At 40.5% G+C, this 14,289-nt stretch overlaps 1 protein-coding gene across 1 annotated transcript in view; it reads left to right on the top strand.

The window, feature by feature from the left end:
* Window positions 1-14,289, top strand: part of NECAB1 (N-terminal EF-hand calcium binding protein 1) — a 202,104-nt gene that overhangs the window by 103,659 nt on the left and 84,156 nt on the right. The window contains exon 5 of the mRNA XM_056137282.1: window positions 7,452-7,549. Coding sequence (XP_055993257.1) covers window positions 7,452-7,549 — 98 coding nt within the window. The remainder of the gene's footprint in view (window positions 1-7,451; window positions 7,550-14,289) is intronic.

Raw genomic sequence — 14,289 nt, 5'->3', positions numbered from 1 at the left:
AATTCAATAAAGTTGCCCTATTTTTAAAGCCAGTGCTTGTACTCCCAACCACACATTATATTCCTCCTCCTCTCTGTCCCAGAATATGATTTAAATTTCCAAAGTGTAGTTGCATTTTTCATTATTTTGCGGATATAATGTAAATATTTAAGCTGTAGTCTAATCAAAACCAAATGTCTCAGTGATAGCAAGAGAGATGTATCGACTCACCTGCACCCTGCAGAAATTGCCCTTGTGTGGGTGGGACAGCGCTTGATTGGCACGGAATGCAGATTTAGTGTGCTCTTTCTTCATACCCTATTAAAGAAGGTTTAGGCGTCCAAAACCTTTTCATGCTTTTTCTTATTTTGCAAACAGTATAGACCTAGCATTGAAAACCCACGAAGATGAATCATGCATTTTTTAAAAAAAAAAAGGATTTTCATTTCAATCATGAAAATAGTACTTAACAAATTTAACAATGTGGAATTATGTAGATGTATAAGACAAAATGTCAGAGTCCTCCTTTGTCATTTCTCCTTCCCTACTGGTGTCTGCTGCTAAATGCCTAAAATTCGGCCTTCCGACTTTTTTTGCCTGCCTCAGCTGACACTAATATATGTATGGAGCTATTTCCGACACTGAGCTCATACTGTGGGATCAGTACTCTGTGCTCTGTTGTCAGCACGAAGATGGTTTGATTCCTGGATGGCACCTTGAGTGATGTCTGAAGGATTTGCAGAAGTTCATGAAGTTTTTTGTTGTCCAGCTTCAGTAGCTGGTTCGAGGATCACCTCAGCATCTTGGTCTCTCTTTTTTCACCTATGTTTGACACCATTGGTCCTGTCCTTCACTGCCTTGTCTCTCACTGTCTACTTGTCCCGGGTGTATCAGGGCCTGTCCTGAGTACTGAGGTCTGCACCCAGAGCTCTGAAACCAGTGTCGCTGGGGCTGCTGCCCCTCAGGCTCCTCTCGATGCCCCGTGCCCAGCAATGCCCTATGCTCAGACACTTGCTTTGTTTTCAGCCACGTGAGAAATGAGGCTTTCTGCCCTCTGCCTGGCACAGGTGAGGGACCGAAGAGAAAGTTACCTGGCCAGGGGCTCCCTTTTGGATATTACTCTCTCCCACTCCCAGCCATTTTCTTATCTCTACTAACTGGCTACACCTTTGATGGAGTGAGAGTTGAAAGGACCAATTCAGTGAACTCAGTGATTACCTCACACCTCTTTCCTCTCCTCCACTTCCATTGTTAATACTGCAGCATCTCACTATAATAACTAAAAGGCTACAGGTATCCCCAGCGACTACTTTATTTTTTTTTCTTTTTGGGTCATACCCAGTGATTCACACGGGTTACTCCTGGCTTTGCATTCAGGAATTACTCCTGGCAGTGTTCAGGAGACCATATGGGATGCTGGGGATCGAACCCAGGTCAGCCACGTGCAACGCAAACACCCTACCCGCTGTACTATTGCTCCAGCCCCTACTTTAATCTTTTGACTCAAGTCCTTTTCAGTAAGTTTCCAGGTTGTTTCCCACATTTCAGAGACAAACAATATTGAAGTAAACATTCATTTCTAGTCCCTCTGTGCTTTGTGTGAGTAGTTGTGGATGGTCCTTAAAAAATAAATTACTCAAAGTTTCTTCAGCTGGGTACTGTGTTGGTTGTGCCAGGATTTTTCACTCTTTCCACTTTTTTGCTCTGTTTTGGGGGGAGACCACACCCTGTGTTGCTCAGGGCTTATTCCTGGCTTTGTGCTCAAGGAATCCCTCCTGGAGCTCAGGAGACCACCTGGGATGCTGGGGACTGAACCTGGGTGAGGACCATGCAAGACAAGTGCCCTACCCACTGTACTATCTTTCTAGCCCCTATACACATTTTTTGAAAGGCCTTTATTCTTATTAGTATATAGCTCAATTTAATTAGATGCCTGTGTTCAAGTTCTTGCATGGGGGCTGATTTTCTGTCCATGTCTGTATAGCTGTGATCCACCCTGGGATGTTATTACCATTTTTCTATCCCTACTCAGTTGATAACTGGGTGGTTTTTTAACCTTATTCATTTTTTTTGCTAAATTCTTTTGCAAATTGTGAACTTGGCAGCTCAGTGTTTTGAGATATTTATAGATGGGTGAAGACTAATTGCAATGCAAGTTCATGTAGCTAGAGTACTTGATCTGTAAGCAAATTGGCAATAAAGCTTTATGAGCAAGATTAAATATATTCAATCGTCTAATTTTTCATCTGGTTGTTGCCTACCAAATTTTAAGCTTTTAAAAGTTATACAAAGTCTGTACTTAAGATCTACAAAACCTAGCAGCTAATTCCGTAACAAAAAGCTTACTTACTTCTTACATAAGATGCAGTTCCCAAGCTGCCTGGGGCTCTTCTCATCAGCTCTGGAGAAGAGCTTTTGTGCTGAAGGACCTGTACCCAGCCAGCCTAAGCGCTAGAAAATCAAAGTCTCTGCTCCTGAGCTGTTAAAACCATGGATACCAGAAACATAAATACAAATGTATATATAATATTATATATATATATGTATATATGTAGCACTATCCTCCCGTTGTTCATTAATTTTCTCAAGTGCACCCAATAATGCCTCCATTGTGACACTTGTTACTGTGTTTGGCTTATTGAACACGTCATAGGTAGCTTGCCAGGCTTTGCCGTGCGGGCGAGATACTCTCGGTAGTTTGCTGGACTCTTCGAGAGGGGCAGAGAAATCAAACCCGGGTCACCCGGGGTTGGCCGCATGTAAGGCAAGTGCCCTTCCCACTGTGCTATTGCTCCAGCCCATATATATATATATATATATATATATATATATATATATATATCTGCATCCATTCAGAATAACCCATATTATTAAATTGTCAGCAGGTGCCCTATTGACTATCCTTACCCTTTTCCCATTTTCTGCTCATTCCTGCTTGTCTGTCTCCTCCTTTCCTTGTCTTCTACCTCGTCTTCCTTTTCTGTATACATATTGCTTAGGAAGTTATAGCAAAATGCCTACTACAGAGCTCATCTATCTTTTGTGGGGCCTAGGATTAAGATTCATTTCTGGTCCATTTTTGTGGCAGTTGTAGGTCTCCTCTATCTGATTTTGGAACTCGGGCCAAAACTCAGAACTCAACATCTTGGAGGGAGATGCACACTATGACAAGAACAAAACAAAACTATAATCCAGTGATGTCACCACTACTTTACAGGGATAGTGGACAACACTGTCCTTGATTTAGCATTTTATTAGAGACGATACGTTGAATATTCATGAAGATATTATTTCCTTTGTCTCTAGTATCTGTTTTTAAATCCTCTGTAACAGATCTTGTTCTACTCTTTCTTTCCAACTAGTATCTAAACTGTTTTTTTTTTTTAACATTTCCACGCTTCCTTTCTTAAAACGAAGAGAATTGGGTCTCAGACATTTCCACAGGAGTGATCCAACTCTATTTTGCATTAATCACGGAGTTCATGTGTGAGTTTGGGTGCAGGAACTGTGGGTCTCTGCAGTAATCAGTGTTTTTAATGAAAATGCTGCAATAATTCCTCCAGACTTGACATCTGCAGCAGGCAGGGAAGTTTATTGGAAGTAAAGGAAGAGAAAATGTCTCCCCTCAGGGAGTGACCTAGCAGAGGGACTAAGTCAAAATACAAGCTCCCTGTACACTTTTTCAGGGGCCCTAGCAGTGTAGGGGATTTTAAAGATAAATGAGTCACTGTATTTTTAATCAGGCCTGCTGGGCTGGCAAGAAGCCACACGAATTCCTACTTGTCCCTCACAGATGTTCTGCCAATTTTGGGCCCTTCTTATTTTGTCAGAAGACAGAAAAGGTACCGCATCCCGTATTTTCAGTTAGGCTAGTAGACCTGTTATTTTCCACAGAACTTTTTGTTATTGAGGGTCATTTTGTTATTTATCCTAATCACCTGTCCTGTTTCTGTTTGCTACTACCCCTTGGCCTCCGGCTTTCTCATGATCCAGCTCAAGACTCAGGGTGGAGTTCCCTCATTTGCCTCAGATTATGGCCTGGGAAACTGTGAGCTCCCTCGTCTCAGGCAGACCCAAGACCCTGCAAGAAAACAGAAACTTAGAATAGTGGGTGTTAAAATGGGCTCACTCCTAACATCGGGCAACCAGAAGTGCTTGGATTTCTCTTTTAGCTACAATTAAGAACTTCTTTTCTTTGAGAAGTTATTCTAGTATCCAATGGACTTGAGTTTTGGGGGTTTTTTTGGGGGGTGCCTATTTTTAAGTTAAAAACTGTGATTTTTAATGAAATATTTTGTTATAAGAATTATAGTCTTGTAATAATGAGTTTAATATATCACACCTTAATTCAAAATGATATATTCTAGGGAGACAAATAATTTGTCTATTTATTTTTACTCATATTAAAATAAGACCAATTCCATTAAAAAAAAAGAACTGTGATTTACAAAGTCATTGATAGTTGTGTTTTAGGCATATATTTCAACATCTATCTCACCACCAGGGAACACAAAAGGGACATGAGGCTTTGGAAGCTTTTTGGTTTGTTTTATTTTTGTTTATTTGTTTGTTTGGGGGCTTGGATATCCCTGACTGTGCTCAGGGATCACACCTGGCGGTGCCCAACCGCATGCAGTGCCAGGGATCAAACCTCATGGGTCACATAAAGGCAGGTGTTAATCCCTGTACTACCTTTCTAATCCCCAGGCAAGAGTACCAAAGCACCAATATTTGTTCTGAATCTTTTCTTTCTATTTTTATTACTTGTGGATAAAACACATTTGCCCAACCCACACTTAACATCACATTATGAGTCAAATGAGAAGAGTGAGTCATAATGACAAGAATAAAGCATTAGTGCAAATTCGGCCACTCAGATGCCATCGCTGGCTTTCCTCTCCTGCTGGTGACCTCCTGGGATATGCAGATATGTCGCTGAAATTTCAGACTCCTCCCCTCTTCTTTCTTCCAACTTTGGTCCTTGTCTTTGATGAAATCATGATGGCAATTGAGGCTACTTTTTTTTTTTTTTTTTTGCTTTTTGGGTCACACCCAGTGATGCACAGAAGCTACTCCTGGCTCAGGCTCATGCACTCAGGAATTACTCCTGGAGGTGCTCAGAGGACCATATGGGATGCTGGGAATCGAACCCAGGTTAGCTGCGTGCAAGGCCAACACCCTACCCACCGTGCTATTGCTCCAGCCCCTGACACTACTCTTATCTCTCCTAATGTTGTCACCATTTATTCCACAGACCTCTCCTGTAGATTCCGGATCCTCTTTACAATAGGAAAATCTGAGAATGAAACACTCTTTTCCAAAATTGTCCCATGGATCTCTGCTGCCAACAGTGTTTCTCAGTTAATCTGCATCATAATTTCCTAGCAAGCCTATAAAAATAATGATGCTTGGTTTCAATCCAAAAATTCTGATATGGTAGATAGATTCTTAGCTTTCATTTCTAGGAAATACTCTAGAGTAATGCATCTCAAACATAGAGCTGAGGGCTTATGAAAACTTAATTTCCAAGTCAGTAAAAGAAGAGCCAACTTTAATTAATTTTATTTATCTATTTTATTGAATCATTGTGCGATACACAGCTACAAAATTGTTATTCACGATTGAGTTTAAGTCATATAATTTTCCTCACCTCAGAGAAAATGACATATCAAAACAGCCAGAAGCAAAAGGTACAAGTGAAGATGTGAAAAAGAAGAATCCTCATTTATGGTGGGTGAGAATATAAACTGGTTTAATCTCTATGGAAAACAGAATGGAGATTTCTCAAGCTGTTAAAAAAAATCTGCTCTGTAATACACCAATTCCATACTAGATGTCTATTCAGAGAACACAAAAACACTATTTTAAAAAGATTAATGGCTGGACCGATAGCAGTGTGGCAGGGCATTTGCCTTGCACACGCGGCTGACCAGACCAACCCGGGTCCAATTCCTCCGCCCCTCTCAGAGATCCCGGCAAGCTACCAAGAGTATCTCGCCCGCTCAGCAAAGCCTGGCAAGCTCCCTGTCATGTATTCAATATGCCAAACACAGTAACAACAAGTCTCACAATGGAGACGTTACTGGGCCCGCTCGAGCAAATAGATGAACAACAGGAGGACAGTGACAGTAACAGTGACAAATGTACAACTATGTTCAGTGCAACACTATCTACAATATCCAGGATATGTCAACAACCCAAGTGCCTAGCAACAGGTGAGCAGATAAAAATAATAAAAAGATGTGCTATGTATTCAGAATGGAATACTACTCAACTATAGGAAAAGAAAATATCCTGCTCTTCCCTCCATCATAGGTATGACTTTGGAGGACCATGATAAATGAAGTAAGTGAGAAGAAGAAAGACAAAAACTGGATGATCTCACACATGTGTGGGATACAGAGAAGCAAACAAAGAAATAGAGTGTGTCTAATGAACACAAGACTCTGACCAGAGCTGTGATTACCACAGCATGACTGCAGGGTGGAAGTGAATGGGCTAAAATGGTCCACGGGTCTGTGAGGGAAGTATAGAGGCACTTTGGTCATTGACCTAATGCATATTCACATTTGCAAAATTGTACTGAACTGCACTGTCCTCCTGTTGTTCATCAGTTTGCTCGAGTGGGCCCAGTAATGTCTTCATTTTTTGAGACTTGTTGTTACTGTGTTTGGCATATCTAATACGTCACGGGGAGCTTGCTAGGCTTTGCCGTGCGGGCGAGATACTCTCAGTAGCTTGCCGGGCTCTCTGAGAGGCGTGGAGGAATCGAACCTGGTTTGGTTGGGCTGGCTGCACGCAAGGCAAATGCCTTACCACTGTGCTATCACTTCAGCCCCACAAAATTGTAAACCCAATAAAAAGAATTTTAAGTTAGAGATTCTGTCTTTTCCTCTTAGTATTCAGCACTCCTTACATGGCCTCTGACTCATTAAATAAATGCATGTTCAGTGATGCAGTGAATAAACAAAACTTCCCCATGATGGAGTGAAGGGGGAATTATTCCCTTCTTCTGTATTTAATGTCCTGTTTCTTTTATCTAATTCCTCTACATGAGCTCAGTGCAGCTGTACGTACCCTGACATTCATCCCTTAGGGAGTATTTTTTTCTAAACCACTTTGATACTAAGCTTCACCATCTGAAAATAATGCTTACACTTAGACTCACAGCATAAGTTCCAACCTAGAGCTTTGGCAACATGCTGTTAAGAACAATTTTATTTTAATGGAAATTATAAATTCTGTAGAACCAGATTAATTTCTTATTTTCTTATTAAAAATTTTCTTTGAGAATAATAGCAATTAACACACTTACCATTTAGTAAAATGGTGATGGTGATACTTTAATCTCATTTGAGAACCTTCCAGTTTTATTTGTTTTACTCATTTATGGCGTGCATGCTCTGGGTTTTTGTTTGTTTCTGACTGTGTAAATGGGAACGTGAAATTATTTCAATATTTTTACTTTTCAGAATATTTTTCTCAGCACCTGGGAGAATATGAAAATGTGTTAGCAGCACTTGAAGACCTGAATCTTTCCATCCTGAAGGCTATGGGAAAAACCAAAAAAGTAAGAAAATGATTCTTTTCTTTAAAAATCTTTCTGAATTTTTTTTCCTTGAAAATCTTACCTGTTCCTTGTGGTTTCCTGGATACCTCTACTTTTATCAATGAGATTTACTGTTCTTGAAGCTGAATAAGTTGTTGTATTCATTCATAATGCAACCCTAAACTATTTTCTACTTGAGGCCAGAAAGATTTCACAGTGGGTAGGGCACTTGCCTTGCACTCAGTCAACATGGGTTCAATACCTAGCATTCCCCAAGCATTGCCAGGAGTGATTCTTGAGCATCACCAGGTGTGGCCCAAGGGAAAAAAAAATTATTGCCTACCAGATGCTATGCTTCATGCTGAGATACAAAGAACTAGTCAAGCTGCTCTTATTTTGGTGGAAAGGTAAGTTTATGCATAAGCAATTGCAATAAAGCACAGCGTTAAAACACAAGCTAGAACATGTTATTCTCATTCATACTGTGGAAGATAAGACCTGAGCCACAGGAGATAATGGAAATGCTTGTAGCTGGCCCAAGGAGACCCAGAGATTACGAAGAGTAGAAGTGAAAGTCCTGTGTCCACAAAAGAGGCATTGAGTGGCAATCATGTTTGGTCTATAGTCTACTTTCAGCATGCTACTCCCATCCTGGGAGGATCCTCCCAACACCCTTTATTTGGTGCTCCCTTCTCTCTCTGAGCTTCCTTTTCCCCTGGCAAGTGTGGCTGGCCTCCAAGTCATGGACAAAATTTCTGGTACTAGTCTCGGCCACTCCTGGGTGTTAGTCTCCCATTATGTTACTTTATGTTCCCCAGATGAATGCAATCTTTCTATGTCTGTCCCTCGCTTTCTGACTCATTTCGCTTGACATGATACTTCCCATGTAGTATTACCTGTATGTAAATTTCAAGGGAATGCCCTGCCACAGACGCAGGGTGGGATGAGGGGATGGGGGTTGAGAGGGATACTGGGACCCGTGGTGGTGGAAAATGGACACTGGTAGAGGGATGGGTATTTGATCGTTGTATAATTGAAATCCAAGTGACAAAATATGTAAGTCTACAACTGTACCTCATGGTGTTTCACTAATAAAAAAAAAAGTCCTGTGTCCACAGACCAAGAACATTCCAGGAAGTACAGCTAGTCTGTGAGGCTGAACTCTAGGACCTGAGCCTGTTGAGGATGGGGAGCATGTGCCTTTCACAAAGTTGTTGACAAACCTAAGGAATTAGGCCAGTATTTTTAATGCAAAGAATCAAGCATATTTTAAGCAGGAATCTGAAAAATCGCACAGTCTTTTGCATCCGGACTAGTTTGGGATTAGGGTGAAAACTGTGGAAAGATTGAATCAGAAAAATGCAGGGGGCCCCAGTAACCACTCTCCGGCCCGTGGAGGTGGCCCGAGGATTGATCCGATGGTGCAAGGAGGGACCAACAGAATGAACACGAGACACAAGAGACAGAGTACAGTTTAGAAACAGAGAGAAAAAGGGACAGACTTTATTGAGGGATACAGGCTGTTTATATAGGGTCCGGGCAGCTCAGTCAGGAGCAGAAGCAATATAACCGTATATGGTAAGGCCAGCAACAAGAGCTTTACCTAACATTCAAGGTAGACATTTGTACATCAAAGGGTCTTATGGCAGTAGGTGCATCCTGAGCTTTACATTTGTATATCAAAGGGTCTTAGGGCAGTAGATGCATCCTGGAGGTTACCTTAGATAAGGCCAGATTAGATAACTGTCAGCCTGATGTTATTTGCTATAGATCAGGCATCCACTGAGGTCAGGAAGCCCTGGGAGACTGTCACCAATGTCTGTCCCAAGCAGTTCCTAACATGGGAACCATGGCCAGGGTCTATGAGAGGGCTCTTGGCTTCCCACAGAAAAACGAGTGAGGAGGGTTGCAAAGTAATCCAAAAGATGTCAGAAGACAGAGTGAAAGGTATCTGGATCATACACATCTTTGAGGTCATATCAATAGAACTTGGGAAAAAATTAGATTCAGGTAGGAGGGAATAAATTGCCTAGATGAATCTGTTTTTCAGTTGTGTACCTTCATTATTTAGGTCTCATTTTAAATACCATGCTTCTGGAAGGTCTTCTCTGACCACCTCACTAAATTTCATTTTTTCTCCTCTTGTTAACTATATTTTATTTTCTTTTCTCTCTGATAAATGAACACTATCTCTCTGACCATTGGTAATTATCAGAATGAGTAACTGTATTTTGTTGATTTGTAGTCTGTATGGAGGGAGAAGGGCAATACCATTTTTTTTTATTACCTGGTTCTTAGCATCACTGTATCACTGTATCACTGTCATCCTGTTGTTCATCGATTTCCTCGAGCAGGCACCAGTAATGTCTCCTTCGTCCTAGCCCTGAGATTTAAAAAAAAAAGTGCCATATTCAAGGCTCTTTCAGGGTTAGGAGAATGAGACCATCATTGTTACTGGTATTTGGCATATTGAGTACGCCACGGGGAGTTTGCCAGACTCTGCCGTGTGAGCAGGATACTTTTGGAAGCCTGCCAGGTTCTTAGCATCAGCCCTCATAATTAAAATGTATCAATAAAAAATTGTTAATTGTTGAAGACTGAAGAGATAGTGCAGGGGTTAAGGCAGTTGTTTCACATGCGGCCAATCCAGTTCCTCCCCAGCACCCCAGATGGTCCCCGAGCACATTTCCGAGTACTGCTAAGTGTGACCCAAAGTCACACACACAAAGTTAACTGGCTAAATATATTGAATGAGTGCATACTTTTACAGCTCCAAAAGTAAATGCTTTTGCTCCTGAAAGAAAAATTTTTTCTAAATCCATTTTAAAAACTTACCATTTTTTTAATGAAAGCAAAAAAGTAAGTAGTCTTTCTTATTTCCTCACAAATAGCACTAATATTGTCTTTATCTTGTATTCATACAGGCTTTCCCAGTAAATTTTTTTATTTGTGTGTGTGTGTATGTGTGTTGGGGGGAGGGTGCAGGGGATGATCCACATTCAGTAGTGCTCAGAAACGATTTCAGGATCTATGCTCAGAAGTGACCCCACTTGCAGTGCTCAGACCATATGTAGGGATGAAATTAGACCAGAACTCACTAAAAGTGGTCTCATGCACAGCAAGTGCCTTATGTTGTAGGATGTCATTGGTTAGTACTTTCTCCTCCATACTTTCTCCTTTGCTGAAGGGAATTTAGGTTTATTGGGTTGCACCCATCACAGTGCTCTCGGGGCACTCCCATTCCTCTGTGTTGATCTTTAACTTCTCTGTGCTCTGCTTCCTCTAACTGTTAATCACCTATGTCCCAAATCAGATTCTGTGACTTGTAAGGTCAGATCCTCCTAAGGACTCTGGATTTTGCAAGGGAAATGTTGCTTTTCTCTTTCCCTTATGTCCTTTGCATAATTTGCTTTAGAGCAGTGTCATTTTGTATAGACACAGGAAGACAGTTAATTCTATGCCTTAGGGACTGTAAGCACCTTCACACTATGAAGCAAGTCTGTTGGATGACCAACTGTAGAAATAGAGAAAGTAAAATGACAAACCTGTTGGTTATGATGACATTCCAAAGTCAAACAGGGGTTCTGCTTCTATCTTCAGAGCTTTCAAATGACCAATGAGTTTTGTCCTTTCCTAAAAATAAGTGAAGTAAAATTATCTGTCAACCAAAGAACTGAAGTTCTGGCAGAAAGAAGAGGTGGAGGAGGGGGAAATAAGGATGACAAACTCCGTGGTGAGTCACCACCAGGAGTTTAAGTTAAGCAATTGGAATCCATCTTATGCATTCTCTGACAAAAGAGAGATGTTCTGCCCATTAAGACAGGCTGCAAATAGCTCTCATTTCATTTTTCATGAAAGCCTAGAACAGTCAGTCCTCCGTATCGAGACAGGACTTTTTATCTAAGTAAAAATACATATATGAACGTTGTATTTCTCACCCTGAATGGTTCCTAGTGTTGGAGAAGAAGGTGTCAGTCAACAATGATTTGAAAAAAAAGTCAAAACTGTGACAATGGTTTGAAAAAAAAATGTCAAAATTATATGCACTAGTGCTTTGCATACTAATATGCAAAGTATTTATATCATTTTATTTTTGACCTTCTTTTCCTTTAAAAATAGTGAAATTATCCTTGATTAAGAAATATGATGATATAGATCAAATGTTTTCTAAGGTAGGGATGCACCCAGTGGTATTCAGGGCTTACTCCTGGCTCTACACTCAGGGGTCACTCCTGGCAGGCTGTGGGGGGCGGGCATATGGGGCTGTCTCAAAGATGGGTTGGCATGCACAAGACAAGCATCGTTTCTACTCTATTGCTCTCGCTTCTCAAATGTATTTTTAAGGGTCAGTATAGAGAAAAATAGTTTTGTAATTAAGAAACCAAAACAACAGGCTAAGGGACCTGAGAAATAGTATGTGATATTATGTGTGTTCAGTAAGAGTGTGTGTGTGTGTGTGTGTTTGTGTGTGTCTGTGTGTTTGCTACATAGAGTTCAGTGGCCATGAGCTGCTTCCCACCAGGGCTGCAACCTCCACCAACAGACGCATGAAGGAGGGATCAGGGCCGCCAGGCTGGCTGGTGATCAGTCACCATTTATTCCATTCTCCCCACATGCCTGTTCCAGTCTCACTGAGCGCCCCATTCCAGGCTCACTCTACCCCTCATTCCCATGTCCTACTGTCCCCATGCAAGTCTCCCTGTGTCCAGTCTCGCTGACTACATCAAGAGCCCAATTCCCTGGGGGGTTTTTTGTCCAGTACTAGCACAAAGGAAACCTGAACTCCTTGGAAAGTCTGCTCCATTGAGTGGCAGAAAATGGGTTCCCTTTCATGAACTTGTAGTACTTTATCCCTTAGTGAAGAATCCTAGACAAAGGAGCTCATTTTTTTTCTTTTTGGGTCACACCCGGCTATGCTCAGGGGTTACTCCTGGCTTTGCACTCAGGAATCACTCCTGGCGGTACTCGGGGGACAATGTGGGATGCTGGGAATCAAACCCCAGTTCAGTTGCTTGCAAGGCAAACGCACTACCTGCTGTGTTATTGCTCCAGCCCCGGGAACTCATTTTTTCATGTGCAAGCAGGGCAGGTCTTGTGGAAAGGTGAGAAATGTCTGACACAGTTCAGGACTTCGGGTTGTTTTAAAGGTGGGATGAAAACACCAGGAGGTTATCAGTTGTGTTTAAATAGTGGTGTTGCGTGATTCATCCAGGCAAGGACCATCAAGAGTACACTGGTGGAGGGACAGATGTTGGAACATGGTAGGACTGAAACCCAGTCACGGACAATTTTGTAGCTGTGTATCTCACGGTGGTTTAATTTTTTTTTAAATAAAAGTTCTGGTTTGAAAAATTAGCTTGTTCTTATGGACAGAAACTCACAGTGATGTCTGGGGGATTCAGGACTTAAACTGGCATCTGCCTGGCAACACATTATTAGTTTTTTGTAACCCTTGTTGTAGCTTCTCCAACCTCCTATCGGGCAAAGAGGCTTCCCTGAGCCAAGTTCTAAGATAACGCCCAGTGTCTGTCTCTGCCAGTTTAGGAGGTCATGAACACATAACACACACACACACACACACACACACACACACACACACAAAAATGTGCAATAACTGTGTTAATTAACAAACATTTACATAATGCCTCAAATTTTCCACATAATTTCATATATATTACTTTTTTCTTCATAGAATTCTATTGAAGAACATTAAGAAAATGGGAATATACTCACTCCAAAAATGTGGAAATAGAATCAGAACGTGATGTTGATTTTTATTTACTGGCATCATAGAGTTGATAAGATTTAAAGCAAGAGATTCTCATTGGGAAGATGTCTGGTATCAGATGCATTTGGTCTTTGAATTAGTTGAATTCTTCAGACTAAAGACTTCCAGTTTCTATGGGATATTCTATTTTCAGTTTTGAATTAGGCAAACACACTAATGGATGACCAGAGACTAGTGTAATTTGTGAAGAGTATATGAAAGAAATTATAGATAGAAGTAGATGGTAATTAACTACTGAATAATAATTAAACATTGGAAAATTTGAAAATGGTTCATAGACAAATTTTTCGGTAAGGAAATTCATGCATTTTTAAATACATAATCTAATGCCATTAGAAAATAGGATGGAAGTTTAATTAAGAAAAAGGGAAGCTACATGCTGAGAAAAACAAGGTGTACTTAGCTTTTTCCTTACCAGGAGATTGAAATAAATTCAAAAGAACAGCTAATATTCTTGAGAACAGTAAAAAAAAACTTGGTGGCCAAGCTCTGAGTAAATTTATAAAAGATCCCAAAAGGACTCTAATTAATAATTTCCAGTTTCTTTAGCACTCCTTTCTGTTATTCACTAACTTAAAATTCAGTATTTACTTTTTGTTACATACTTATGCTCAGATTTGCATCAGCACTTACTGTGTTGTTCTGTTGACAAAATTGACTTTCTAAATCATTAATTAGGTATTGTCTTAATTCTAGAATTCTTAATACTTGACTGTATTAAGAATAGTGAAACTAAGTCTACCCTTATTGTCTTTCTTTATAACAGAGTGGGGTTTTTTTTATTTTACATTTTGGTAAAAGTATTTTTAGTGTTTTTTTTTCTTTCAGATTCTATGGGATAATCCTTGGGAATTTGTAAAAAAGATTTGGATTATATTCATAAAGAGAGAATTGTCCTCTTGCTAATATTATTCCTTCTCATGCATGGGCACATATACATATGTGCATATATACATATTTCTCTACTTATCCA

The sequence above is a fragment of the Sorex fumeus genome, unplaced genomic scaffold (assembly GCF_029834395.1).
Source record: "Sorex fumeus unplaced genomic scaffold, SorFum_2.1 ptg000002l, whole genome shotgun sequence".
NCBI classification, from domain to species: Eukaryota; Metazoa; Chordata; class Mammalia; order Eulipotyphla; family Soricidae; genus Sorex; species Sorex fumeus.
Note: the sequence above shows the minus strand (reverse complement) of the source record. Positions and strands in the feature narration are given on the sequence as shown.